At 43.6% G+C, this 14,981-nt stretch overlaps 1 protein-coding gene across 6 annotated transcripts in view; it reads right to left on the bottom strand.

Annotated features, from left to right (window-relative positions):
- EXD3 (exonuclease 3'-5' domain containing 3) overlaps nt 1-14,981 on the bottom strand; it is a 2,855,457-nt gene that overhangs the window by 905,278 nt on the left and 1,935,198 nt on the right. For 2 of the 6 annotated variants that reach the window (XM_085610799.1, XM_085610807.1), the window contains one exon: nt 831-2,427. The exons of the other annotated variants lie outside the window; for them this stretch is intronic. In XM_085610799.1, coding sequence (XP_085466925.1) covers nt 2,365-2,427 — 63 coding nt within the window. In that variant the 3' untranslated portion in view covers nt 831-2,364. Of the gene's footprint in view, nt 1-830; nt 2,428-14,981 lie in introns of those variants that run through there. 6 annotated transcript variants of the gene reach the window in all.

The raw sequence follows: 14,981 nt of genomic DNA, 5'->3' as shown, positions 1-14,981 counted from the left end.
ACATTTATCAGCCTTCAACTGCAAACCACACATCATAGATTCCGCAACATCTTTGGGAATAACAATCAACAAAAATCTCAACATGCAGGAGCACATCGGTACAGCCACCAGAGGAGCACACTTTCATATGAACATTATTAGAAAACTAAAACCTTTCCTCCTCACCGACGACCTCAAATCAGCAGTGCAAGCTCTAGTGATACCCAGAATAAACTATGGGAATACAACCTTATGTGGTCTTTCGAGATCCAGACTGGCTTCATTAAGAGCCTCTCTCAACGCGGCTGCAAGACTTGTCACAGGCTCCAAAAAGAACAACCTTATCACCCCTGATCTAAAGGCACTGAACTAGCTCCCTTTTAAGGCAAGAACAAAGCTAAAAAATTGCCTGCATGACACACAAAGCCTTGCACTTCAACACACCAAGGTACCTAGCCGATAAACTGGAACTATCAGGCGTGGCAGAATGTCGAGAAGCTCCAGCACCTGGCTATTGAAACCACAAAGATTTCAGAAAAAGAAAACATACAACCGTACTTTCTCCGGAATAGCACCTAGAATCTGGAATGCCCTGCCACCGGAAATCAGAATGATCCCTTCTAGCACTTCGTTCAAGAATTAAGTCAAACTGCTTCTAAGGAACATACTTCAACCCAACACCAACACTTGACTTAGCTCACCAAACAGGACTTTCCCTACTATCTACTCATTTTTGTACCTAGTGTATCAAACTACTCACTTGATGTAACTTTGTAAAGAGCTCTGATACCCTTCCAGGGTATAGTTTGCATTATATAAAACTTTTTAAATAAATAAATAAACCAGTTTAGTTTTAATACACATTTATAACTCTTATTGACACAAAGGAAAGATACTGTTGGCTTTGAATTATTGAAAACTGATGACATAGGTTAAACACTAAAGCATACTGAAAACAAGCATTTTAAAAGCCAATAGGTCTCATCTATGCAAGATCTACTGGCTTAGTCAATGTTTTTTAACCTGCTTCACATCAGCAAGATCTGCTGTGCAACATGGATTTAAGTTTTAAAAAAGTGTTATGACATGGCCAACATAGACCATGTGACAGCGCTTTTGATTTCAAGTTATGTTGCACAGCAGCCCACGCTCCTGTGCAATTGTTTAAAAAAACACAAAAAAAAAACAAGGAGAGCAACTCGAGGGAGGTGAGGGGAACGGAGCATCAATGATGCACCAGAGGAAGGGGCATAGAAAGCAAAATGAGAGAGGTGTTGGGAGGAGGGAGGGAGTACCTGACGAAGGTAGGGAAGTGGAAAAGAAGAAATAATACCTCAATCACTGCACAAGCAGTGGATGGGCACTGCTTAAGTTAATTCAATCTGTGTTTGGTCAATGCTCCACTGAAAGGAACGGAAGTCGTGCTTGGCCTGTGCTAGCCAACTGGGAGGCAGTGAAGACGAGGGACACTGAAGCCAACAAATGATAAGCCACAGGCAGGCTCCAAGCCCTTTAAAGTAAATTATGATGCCTCGCAAGCGATAGCACATGCAGGAAGCACATGTGCAAGGGGGCTAGCCACGGTCCCCAATGCTCTATGTCAGAGAGATGGTGGACGAGTATGTCATCTTAGTAATGGGCTTGAGAATAGCTGGTGGGTTCTGAGCTTTTCCAGTATAGGAGCTTGGCATTGAGCTGGTCAAGGGGCAGTTTCACTAATGTTCATTAGGTGGCATGCCAGAAGGTGCAGGGATGGGGTGGGTCACAGGTGGGCAGAGAGCCCCCATGAAAGAGAATCTGCAAGGTACCAGAGAATAGAAAACCTGCATGTAGTGGTAATGGCACTTGATGCATGGGGAGGAAGAAAGATTTATATGTCATGAAAGAGGATCTGCAAGGTACAAGAGAACAGAAAACCTGCTATAGTGCCACTGATGCGGTGAGCGGAAGGTAAGTGGTTTAATTTATTTTACCTATTCCATCGTCTGTCCATTTCCCCCCAGCCCCGCCCTGCCCTACCGCCCTTTCCTAAACCGAGGGTAAAAAGAGGGTGAGGTCCTGAGGTGGAGGGGGAGCCTGTTCAAGAACTTCACGGCAAGGTAGGAGCAGGAGTGTCCTCCACTGGTGCTTTGGCTGATGCGGGGGGAGTGAGCGAGGGAGAAGGAGGCAGAGCTTAAGTGTCTGGAGGGCTGGTAGAAGCTCAGTTGCTGGTTGATGTATGCTGGTCCTTGATTTTTCAGGGTTTTGTAGGCATGGGTTAGCATTTTGAATTGTCATCTCTTGTGGACGGGGTGCCAGTGGAGTTGCTTTAGGTGTGATGTGGGTCCATTTGGGGGATGTCGAGGAGGAGTCTGGCCACTGAGCTCTGTATGGTCTGCAGTCTCTTCAGGAGGTGTGTGGTAGTTCCAACATAGTGTGCGTTGCCATAGTCCAAGCAGCTAGTGAAATCTATGTTGAATACAAAAAATCTGTTTACCCACAGATAGCCAGAGCAGCGTTTAGGTGAAATCTAAAAATTGTGAAAATACAAGTAATCTGCAAAATACAGAAAATCATTGTTTTCCAGTTTCATGTATTCATACCTTGCCGTGGATGCATAAACAAACATGTCTCATTCAGGAACAAGAACTAAAATATAAGGAGAAGTGGAAACAATGCTTAGGTACGGAAGACAAAAATAAAGGTGAAAGTGCTTGAAAGCAAAATAAACCTGCTCCACTAGGCAAAATTGAATTAAAAAAACACTCCACAGCAGAGCGATTGACAAAGTACGTTTTTATGAAAATAGGACGGCTGTCCAGCCTGTACCCCTCGTGGTTCAGTCCCCTCGCTTCAGCTGCAGTCCATCCATGAAATCCATAACAAAGTAGGCGGCAGATGCCTGTGGACCTTCTTTACTTGCGACCTCTGTTTGACCTTCAAGCACGACCTTGATCACCCCCAAGTAACATGGTGCGACCTTGAAAGGGAGCACGACCATGGGAGGGTTTTCATCCAGGCTATGAAGCACACCCAACCCGCTTATTAAAGCTATCCCTTTCCTCTTTCGGACATAATTAAATGCTTTGGCATTAGCCAAACCTTGAGCTTCATTAATCTCCAACCACGTCTATGATATGACACAGAAGAAACCCTAAGAGTGCGAGACGCGTCTATGATGATTAAACATCTTTATGCGATTTCTTGCACTGATGACAAAGTCGCATTTCAAATGCCGTCTGTCAAGATGGGGAGATATCCCTTCTTTTAGGGCTGCAGGAATGTTCTTTTTTTGCATTAGAGAGAAATGGCAAATACTACCCGGCCTGGCCATGCTCCAGCAGCGAGCACGGCTGGCGGGCCCTGCCGCCTGACAGGGAACCTAGCTACGCCGTCCTGTTCCCACAGGCTCGAGACGGCCCAGCAAAGATCTCTCTAATCTGCACAAAAGCGGCAGAGCGTGAAGGTCGCCTGTGAGGAAGAGTGACAGCCTGGGATTTCTAGGCTCCCTCACTTGAGGGAGAGCGACAGCCTGGGACTCCTAGGCTCCGCACCCAGAGGAAGAGTGGCAGCCTGGGACTCATTTCTAGGTCCCGCCCCCTGTGAGGGAGTGTAACAGCCTGGGGCTTCAGCCCTCTTCGCCAATGAGGTCTGGGCGATTGTCTAGCACACGGGGGGCGTGGCAGGTGAGCGGGTAGAGCGTTTCAGAAGCTCGATCTCGTCCCCAATTCTAGTGAATAAGTCCTATTAAATTCGGTGTTTACATTTAAAAAAAAAAACGACGGTTGTTAGATGTAGCTGATGAGAACGCACAAATACTGCATTGTTCAGTGGCCCATCCATAGCAAGTTTGCATGTTGATTTAGCACGAACAGTGACCCTAATGGAAAGCTAAGATCCTTAGCCAGCTCTTTGGACTCTTAGCATGAATATCCATAGGAAAAAACAAAACAAACCATGCGGTTAAATTGTTTCCCCCCCCCAATTCAATAATAATTTAATTGACAGTGTTCTTAAGCCTAGCTCACACCTACATATTATACGGTTCTTGAAACCCAAGGACCCTCATTTCCGGTTTGGCTGCCAGCTACCCAAACCTCTGGGATGGGAGAGACTAGTGCTTAATTTGTAAAACCGCAAGTGCCAGGGCCCTTCTTGGAAGGCCACTGCAGCCTCCACCATGCATTGCCCCTGCCAGCACTGCCAATGACAGTACTGTCATAACACCTAACCATTGCACTCCTGCAAGTGTGACAATTCAGACTATTTCAGGCCACAAAAAGCTATAATAATGGTGTGAGAGGCTGGTAGAATTCATGTTCAGTGCCATTTGACTTAATAAACACGATTCTTGTGCACATCTCAGACAGTGCCACCATGTAGTGGTCTGTCTCTAAAGCCAGTGCTGACAATTAAGTGCAGGTGCTGAGCACCAGAAACCACTGGCTCAAATTAAGCACTGGGAGAGACACTGCTGCAGCTGGATATGTAAAGTTATTAATCGTGCCCCACTTTCTTCTTTAGCGACATTGCACCTACTACAGCCGCTTCAGCATCAATAAAACGAGGCAAGCTAGCCCAAATATACCACAGCTACATAGTGGTCCAGTCAGCATTTTTTACTTGTTTTGGAAAACAAAAAAAGTTTTCCCCCTTGCGATGGAAGATTATCCCAGTATGTGGGGGACATTAATAATATTTTTCTGTTAAGCACTGCCATTGTATACATGACAAGGTGAAGGTAAACAGGAAAAAAACAAAGGCTTTAAGTGCATTAGCAGGCCTGCCCTAAATAGAGCGAAACATCTGACGCCAACTGTCCAGGGATTATGTTTTTCCCTCATCCCTGCAGAGGATACAAAGGTTGGAGCAGACAGAGCCTCAGTCATTTGCTGGGGATACCTTGTTACTGCCCAACTCCCACTAGATTCTAAAATCCTGCATCAAAATCCGACCTTGACTTAAAATATTCAATGTTTTCCTCTTCTTTCAATATTTTTGCAGATTTTTTATACTGCAAGTTCGACCCACAGCATTGGAGCGCTTTACACGAGGACCATTACATTACACAAGGACGCATTCATTTTTAGTAGGCACGCGTCGATTAAGTGATTTGCTCAGAATCACAGGATGTTGAGCAGACGCCGAGATTCTAACTGGTTCTCCAGTTCCAAAGTCAACAGCTCTGGCCATTACACCAGATCCTCTCTCAAATGACTCCCTCCTTACATCCATCTTCTGCAGGCCACCTTTCTCAGAGTATAGCCTACTCATAGGAGTCGATTACGATGGTGGAAGGACCGCCACTGCCAGCCATGGAGTGGCGGTCCTTCCATACGCCAATCACACCTCACTTCCATTGATCAAATCTAAAACCTAACAACTGGACTAAATGCATGGAATGATTTCTTTGAAGCGCAAGACTAATCCCAATAACAACACTAATCAATTATGAATGGATTACCATTAACCGTGGGTTTGAGAGTAGCATGCGGCAACACCCAGTCAGAACTAGTAAGCACTATATAAATCCAAATACAATAGAAAACAAGCATTGACATAGACAATAGGTCTCGCTTTTAGGACCTAATAAGTATTTAGTTGTGCAGCACAATATCCTTGGTGCAACAACATCAACTGATGCATGGGTAAACACTTATAAGGTCCCAAAGGCAAGACCTATTGGCTATGTCAATGCTTGTTTCAGTGGTAATGGGACACATGAGGAAAAAATGGCCTTTCCTAATGTTATGTGGAAATTTTCCAACTAACATTTTTCTTTTTGCCATCTCACACAAAGCCACTTTATGGGGACTATCCTTACACAAATGTGTTAACAACAGGTTCCCTAAGTTGTTTCTTCAGGAATATGTGGCTGTGTAATACGTTTGGACACCAGCCAGGGCAAGGATTTTCAAAGATTCAGGCAAAACAAAGTTTTGCTCTTTGGATTTTTCCCTTCTATGGCAAAAGGCAAGTTTTAGGCTGTTTGTTGCATTCTTGCACCTTCTTGTAGAGGCATCTTCAGACAACTGCCTGGAGTCTATACTGTTGTACAGAATGAACACACCTAACCAGGATTCATTCTCATACATAACTAGACTAGTAAGGATTTCATATGACACTAACCTGTAACCTGGCGTGACGCCACACATTTTTTGTTTCCGCAGACAATTTTATATAATCTTCAGATCTTAGATTTCCATAAATCTGTAACCCTTATATATTCATCCAAAAGCCTTTGTACATAGACCACATAAAATCCTAATGTTTCTCTGTCAAAAGGACAATTTAAATAGCTTTAGCTAGTTCTGCAACACATTATAATGCAATGCAGTTTTCAATACATGCTCAAAATAATACACCCCATGTGGCACTCCTACAAAACAAATGATTTTACTCCAAATCAAATGTGACAAGACAACACACTCCAAGTAAGACAACTCTTTAGTCATGGTCCTATTAATGCTCACGTTTTTAGAACCTTACAACACCAACAGGTACACCAGCATTAATCCAAACAATTCCAGGATTCTCAAATGTCTGACAATTTTCGGGTCAAACATTTTCACCAATTTTGTAAGTTAATTATGCAGGCTAAATATTTATGCAAATTAATTAGAACATTGCCTAAATTACTCCTACAAAATTTTGTTACCTCTTAACGTGATCAGGGCCATGTGAGTCTCAAAGTCATAACCATAAAGGCTTATTCAAAATTTTTGAAGAATTACAGAAGCCAAAAAGTCGTTAGTGAAATTCATATAAGGCATCATATATTGAAAATAAAATTGGAATCAACATAAGGAAACTTCCAAAGCAAGTAACTAGCCAAAGACCAAAATTAACTCAGCAAGAGGACTAACATGGAATATGCTCAGATAGTTTATGTATCAAGTCAAAGACAGACTAGCGCAGAGTCCGCACAGGTCGGAAAGCAAGAAAAGTCAAAGGATAAACAGACATGTGGAGTCTGTCTTCATGAAAGTAAGCAAAAAGTATAAGTAGAAATCAGCAGGCATAAAACATAGAGATTGCTCAGTTAGAAAGGCAAAATAGATTTAGTACGTCTCCCAAAAATGGCACATATTATAGGTTCCAAACAGTGAAAATTACACTCTCGACATGGTGAGATCTGACATCATGAGCTGTACTGATCAAGTTACTAACACATAACCAGTAGTAAAAAACGAAAGTATGATGCTTTAAATAAGACACATTAAGGAACACCTATGTTTGTGCATATTTATAATCAGGTGCAGATAGGAAATTAAAGAAATAACACATTTGTGCAACAAATTAAAACAATAGACAGTACAGCTACATAGAGTAGACTCGGGTATAGAGCCTTAAATTGTTGCAAATACAGGACCTTTCTGCACATGGCTTCCTTCTCAAGGAACTAAAATGAATACATTTCACCTTGACAAATAATCAGTACCATTAATTGAATTCTGTTTCGCTTATTTTCCGAAAGAGAAAGACACGGAAGAGAAACTTGTGGTAGGAAGATCATTCATATAATTTTAAAAAGCCATTTCTTTCAGTCACTGTAATACAAATGTCACTATAGGCGGACTTCAGCCTCGTCTTGTGAACTGAAGCCTAGTTATGCTAACCAAAATAAATTTAAATGGAGCATTATTTTCTGTTTTTAAAATTGCCCTGACAAAGATCCTTGAATTTGTTGCAAATACACAAACATTCTGCACATGGCTTACTCTAGGAACACAAAACCATACATTTTAGATCGACAAACAGTACCATGAAATTAATTCTATTTTGTTAATTCTGGAATGGACAGGTACTACAGAGCAACATCTATGTAGAAAGCTCCTTCGTATAATTTTAAAAAGCACATTTCTTTCTGTCACTCTAAAATGAATGCCCGTGCATGTTAACTTCGGCCTACTTGTGTCAATTGAAGCCTGGTTATCCTAACCAAAACGCATTTAAATAAAGCATTATTTTCTTTTCTTTAAAACGCTCTGATTTCATAATTCCGGTAAAGGCATAAAAATGTAGACAAATCTTTGCTTGACCCAGAAATTCATTCAGATTCACTATCTTGTGCCTGAGAACCTTCTGAATCAGTTTCAGCTGAAACCGCAAGAAACTTGTAAAAGGTTATAACAAACCTCCTGAGCGGTACGCAGTATTAAAAATATCATTATACATTTAAACACACATACATAAATTCCTTAATTGTTAAAAGCGCATCTAAATAATTAAGAAAATCTGTCAAGAATGGTAACGTTAATAGCTCTCGCTTTTGGGACATTTGCATCAGAATACATGCGCGGTCCAGCCGAATGACACTGGCTTCATTTGTTTTTTTATTTATTAGTCCCTAATCCAAGATGGCAGATGCTGCTTGGATGAATGAATAAAAAAAATTATATTCTACTAGCGCAAAAGCGCCAATTAAAAAACAAATGGAATTGGGCATGGGGTAATTGGAGGAGCGGGTGGGGGAGGGAAAAGCAGCACAAAGACAGCGGGGTCAGGGAAAGCATAAGAGGAAGAGAACACTTTAGTGATATTAAAGATGGTAGAGCTGCGGGTGCTTGCAGAGAAGCACGCAGATGAGACAGATCAACATGGAGCGGGAGTGGTTAGGGAAACACAAGAGGAAGACCGTGGTAAAACATATGCTCTCATGAGTGCGGTAGCAAACTAGACAAGTAACCTGAGACGAGAATGCAGCCTGCCCTCGCCGCTGTTGTTTAAACAAGATGTGCGGCTGTGAACAGGAGTTTGCGCGTGCACTCGAGCGTGAACGCAAGCGCTAGGCCATCAAAAGCAAGGGGTAGCACTTTCAAAATCCCGCTTACTAAATGTCTCGCCAGTGCAGCGCATGCGCTGGCTCAGGCGAGACCTAAACATGGAGAAGATAGAGAAGTAATATAAGATGGCACTTTACCTCTATTTCAGTACATTACCCAAACCATGCATCATTCTACATATGAAGGCCACGTCCAGTATAAAGTGGGTGTAAATATTATTTCCAAAATTAATGGAACTGAACCTCACAAAAAGGGCCAGGGTTAGTGGGTTTGGGGCCTCTTGATACAATGTTAAAACAAAATAAAAGAATTGGCAAATATAGGTAACAGCTTTTTGTTTATATAACTATGTGGTTTAACAAACCTCTCGTGTTCTGCAGAAATGCAAATCCTCATACTACCTCTACAACATCTTACAACAAACACACATCACAATTTCAAAAACTGCACAAAATTGATTGAAGACTTACTTCAGTTACACCAACAAGGGGCACACCTTCGCTAAACACTTTCATTTTGCACTATCACTCAACATCTTCACACCAACACAAGGCCACACAAACAAACAAGGCAAACCCCTGTGCATGTGTCTTGAACACTGTAGTAAGCAGGGTTTCTGTTGCAGTAACCCCCCCACACACAATGTTTGCCAGTCTACTGATGCACTTTGACTTGATGTGCCCTGGGTCCCTGCCAATCAGGTTCCCAGGGTCTGTGTTCTTCCTCCAAAACTGTACCTTGTACCCCCAATAGGCACCTCTCTGGCCACACGTCAGTCCCTTGTAAAAGTTACCATGGGTACCAAGGGCACTGTGGCCAGGGAAGACCTCTAAGGTCTGCAGCACTTATTGGGCCACCCTTAGAGGCCCTGTGCTTTTACACACACACAGCCATTGCAGGCTGCATGTTGTGGTGCAGAACAAAGTGAAGAGGTGACATGGCAAACATCCCTGTGTGCCATGTCTACAACCCACTGCCCTGGCATAGATCCCATTAAGAGTATATGGTGCTGGGAGTTTGTCATTACAAACTTTACAATACCATAATGGCTGCACTGAAAACTGAGAAGTTTAGTATCAAACTTCTCAGCACATTAAACCCACACTGATGCCAGTGAAATCTTAGAGATGCCCACTGAAAAATGACCAGCCTCTGGTGGGTTCCCTGACTGGTACACACCAGCCTGCCACCACGAGACATGTTTCTGGACCCCTGTGGTGGGAGTCTTCGCTCACCGAGCCCAGAAACAAAATCTTTCCTGGGAGGAGGTGGTCACACCTCCCCCAGGCCAGGAAGAGCCATCTGTGGCAGGGGAGCTTCAAAGGCCTTGCAGCCTTTGTAATGCGACCCCCAGCCTCTCCTGCTATCAGAAGCAGGCCCCCTTCCTATCTCCCCTCCTTTTCAGCGGGAAGACAGGCGGGAAAAATTAGCCAGCCCAGAAGGTGTGCCCACCTCTGCCAACCCCACAGGGTGGGGGAGGCGAGGTGAAGCTCACTCTTCAGTGCTCGCCATCTTGCAGATGGCAGGCACTACCAAATCAGGATTAGGGATTATGCTCACTCCCCCACGTGGGGTGAGGACACCAAGGGTGTCGTCACCCTGAGGTCAGTAGCCCATTGGCTACTGACACGAGACCCCTAAAATGCCCCCTAAATACAGTATTTAGGGGGCAGCCCTGAGCCAAGAACTCAGACAAGACACCAGAAGGAAAAAACAGAAGAAGGCGGCATGAACAGCTGTGCCGAAGCTAACAAGAGGAGGACGCCCACTGACTTGGCCCCAGCCCTACTGGCCTGTCCCCACCTCGAACCTGCTCCAGCGAAATCCCGGTTTGTCCTGCAGCCAGCAACCTCGAGAATCCCCGAGGACCTGCCTGCCTTCCATTCCAAAGACTCTGTCTCCCGTGAAGACCGGATTTGTTCAACAACATACTCCAGCTCCGTAAGGATCCGTGAGTCTGCACCACTCTGCACCCAACGATGTTTGAGTACCCCAACACCAAGAGGAGTTCTCCCCGGCAATCCTGACCCGAGATGCGGTGACCTCTGACCTGCCTCAAACCTCCAGCCGACACCTGCAGCCTCAAACCGAAAGCTCTCCCCAACGGCGACCAGGAGCGGGTAAGAAGAACCAGCCCTAAAAGGCACCCCTGCACCCGACACCCCACGGCCTTGGGTGGCCCAACCAACTGTGCCTAACCAACCCCCAACATCCCAACTTACCTCTCCAAGTGGTGGTCGCACCCAGAAGACCTTCGTCCGCCAGCCTGGAGTACTTGCAAACCGGATACTCCACATTTAAAGTTACAGGGAACCCGATGCCAAAACAGCACTCTGCACCCGGCCGCCCCAGTGCAGCTGAGGGTGCATCTTTTGTGCTGGCCTAAACCCCCATTTGCCCTTAGCTTAAGTCCAGGAGCTTTGCTCCTGCAACCCAGTGGCATGCTCGTCAGCAGCCACCAACCGTAGGCCCCCTATCCCCCATTGGATAACATTGGGCCTCAGCACTCTGCACCCGGCCGCCCTAGTGCCGCTGAGGGTGTAACAAGAGTGCATCCTTGACCCTGGGGTACCCCTGAGTCTAACCCCAAAAAACCAACTCCCACAACCAGGTACTTACCTGTGAACCGATAACACTATTTTCCTCCATAGAATAATATTGACTGTTTTTCTATGAAAAGTTTTTAAGTGTGGATTTGGAAAATCTAAGAAATCCTTTAAAACTGCAACTAAATAACCAAAACGCTTTTACTTGCCTGTTCACAGGAAATGTCCTAGTGCAGTATCCATGTATACTGCACTGTGTAAGAAAAGTAATCTGAAAAGTAACTTACATGATATTCTACTAAAAATCCTATACAAAGTATATGTACTGTATTCTGAAAAACATTGCATTATCAGTAACACTACTGTGATCAAATCAAAGTACATTTACAATTGCAATTCAAACTGTTTACAAACTGCATTACTACTGTAAAGTATTTATTGCTTACCTGTGACAGGCTTGCTTGGTTCTAGAAAATAAGATAACTAAAAGAAATTGGTCTTAAGTTCAGTTTCAGTGTGTGAAATAATTTGCTGACTGAGCGTGTACAACAAACACTTAACACTGTCCTCTGATACAGCCTTACTGCTCGACCACACTACCACAAATAGAGTGTAAGGTGCTATCAACTTTTACCTCTGCCCACCTTTGGGGTTCCACCGGACTCTGTGCACACTATACCTCACTTTGGTATATTATATACAGAGCCAGATTCCTACAAACACACCACACAGTTGGGTGGTCAACATCCCACAGGAGTGAAAACAACACAGCAGAGTGTTTGACACCCAGAAGAGAACACACACTCAACTAAAGCAGTTAAAAACACCTGCAATGGAAAATGGTACTGCATCTTAGTAAAGGACACTCTCCTCTTACAAGACAACACTGCAAAAAACATCCCACCCGGTGGAGTCTGCACCAACACCACAGCACAATCAACATCCCTCCAACAACGCAGTACAACAGGCACCACCCTAGTGGAGTCTACACTACCTAAACAACAGTGCTACCCTTTCCCTGCATTGTGGAGAAGGCTCACTCCAAGTACACAAACTGCAATCAACCACCAACCCACCCTAAGAAGTACGCATCCTCACACATTCACACTGCATGCACTTGGCACCCTATAGAACACCCACCTCCAAGCACACCAACTCAAGCCTGTGCAACACATTTGGAGGAAAAACAATGCATTATCAGATTCTCCCATCTTAGGAAAGTCTGAGGTTAAGAGCAGTAAGCTAGATTCTACTACAGCTGCAATCACTAGCAATATAAAATGTAATATACATCCTCACAATGCAACAGAACACTATAAAATGTGTGAAATAAGTCCTACATTACAATGCAAGGGAAAAAATACTTTTTTTATTAAGCTATCTCATCACCCAAGAAAATGTCAACATATACTCAGCTTGAAGACCAAAGAATCCCTTTCACCCAGTTGCAAAAAGTTTTCTCATGATAGAATGCAAGTAGTAGGGCCTTACAGCCGGAGGATGCCATCTCTGAAGGGCAAGTGACCAGGACTGTGAAGCTGTACATTAATAGCTGAAAGTACACAGCTGTACTCTTGAAAATGCCACAAGAACAACTTGTCACAGAAACACCTTGGAATTCACTCAACATTAAATTGGCTACCTCTGGAAATGGCCCCTGGTGGTATGATGGCCACAGAAAAAAAACAGACTCCAATATATTAATGCAAGAGTTCGGGTCTGCGTTTTTCTAGGGTAGAAATGTGTTTTTAATGGAAAGCGGGAAATGGGGAAGGTGGACCTTTGTACTTTTTTCAGTATCATTTTGTGGGTCATCATTTGAGATACATTTCTGAATTTCTGGATCTCCAGTTCTTCAAAGAGGGCTAGAAAACAAGCAAAAAGAAGGGGATTTGCCTGCATTATGCTTTTCTTGAAATTAATAAAGCTGGAGCTCAACCCCTCTTTATTCACTCCTGACCTCTCAGTGAAATTAATTTTGGTATAGCAATAAAAGACTTCTTGCTGCATGATCGATCGAAATAATATTAGTAGAAAGGTCTATGCTTCCAAAGCGGCCACACACTTCATGATGTCACAAAAAACTCTGCTGCGAAACATATCGTTAGCTTACCCTGGGCTTAGAGCCTGTCCATTGGTTGGCTTCATTGTCACTCTAATTTGCTTGCTTCTTATTCATCAGCTTGCCAGTGGCGTAGCTAGCACTTTGGCTGCCTGTGGCGGTCCCGGTGTTTGCCGCCCTGCTGCGGACGATTGAAGAGCGGAGGGTGGGGGGCGAATGCTGCCCCGAAATGGCAGGTAAGAGCGGAGGGAGGCTGGGGCCCCTAACCGCCCGACCCCCCTTGATAAACCACTGCAGCTTGCTTAGGCTTCCTTTGTTTGTCCCGCTCCTGGGGCATGGGCACTTTACATCTGTCCTTCCACTTCTCATATTCCAGGGGCAACTTTTTGTTCGAGCACAGTATTCCACACAAGACTTCACATGTATGGTCTGAACAAAGGTGTTCAATGTTCAAAATTGATTTCAGATATTCACAAGTGTGCAGCGCTATAATTTTGGAAAACATAGCAACACTGTGCAGTTCCAGAAAGAAGGACACTTTGGAAACCTATGCTAAGACGCTATGTTTTTCCAGAAAGGTTTTTTCTACCCTTAATGCACTTGAACGTAAAGCAATAATCGTGACGGAGCTATTTACAAAGATATACCACATGAAAAAATTGAAATAGCTGCCAACAAAGAATGCAATAGCTTCTTGTGCTACTTGATATAGTTGTCCTTTCAATAGCGCACAATCAACTCTCAAAAACTAGGCTAAGCATGCTTGGAATTTCCTATTGTGCAATATGACATTACAAAGGACCAACACCTGATGGTTTGTACGAGGAGACAGGCTTCTGTAAATGATTGTGCAACTTGCTATTTGTGGGGCTATGTGGTGCTCTAAAACGATGAGGAATGTATGGACTGCTTACTTGTTTACCTCACCTATGTATTTCATCCTTGAAACGTTCTAAAACAGTGGCTAGAAACGGGGCATGCTTACTGCAATAATGGAGCTAGTTGACTACTGTATACACCAAAGCTTACCATAGCCTTATGAGGTTTGTAGTGTGCTAGAGAGCCACATTAATAGCAGCATAGTTTTTACTGAGTGGTAGCTAAGCACCCACAGACTAAAACACCCTTTCGGCTACTAGTCAGAATACATAAGAGTAAAGCTCTTGCAGATAAAATATTAACAGCATCAGCCAACACAAACTCCCAGATGGATGGTTAGACAAAATAGGGCAGTGTGCTCAAAAAGCAGGCATGAGAGTGAAGGTTGACATGGGATGTAATTTAAGTCTTGCACAAAAGAAGCTCCACCGCTTTGCACATTCACAGGTTAAGTATTTAACTATGACTGGAGTTCCACAGATGTTGGTAGCCCTAACCACGAGTTGCCTAGGACTACCACGATTCAAACCATCAAAAATCTAGATTTTGAATGACCAGATATCAATGAATGAATGAAAAACTTTATTCAATTACTATTAACAATAATCATAAAAGCATCATCATAAATGAATACATAGTAAGCTAAAAAATGTGCACAATTTATACAAATACAAAAATAGCATCACATTTACATGGTAAGGAGTATTCCTACTTTTAGGGAATCCACCTCGTTCATAATGAACAAGTTAC

This window comes from Triturus cristatus, chromosome 1_2, assembly GCF_964204655.1.
Source record: "Triturus cristatus chromosome 1_2, aTriCri1.1, whole genome shotgun sequence".
Lineage (NCBI taxonomy): Eukaryota > Metazoa > Chordata > Amphibia > Caudata > Salamandridae > Triturus > Triturus cristatus.
Note: the sequence above shows the minus strand (reverse complement) of the source record. Positions and strands in the feature narration are given on the sequence as shown.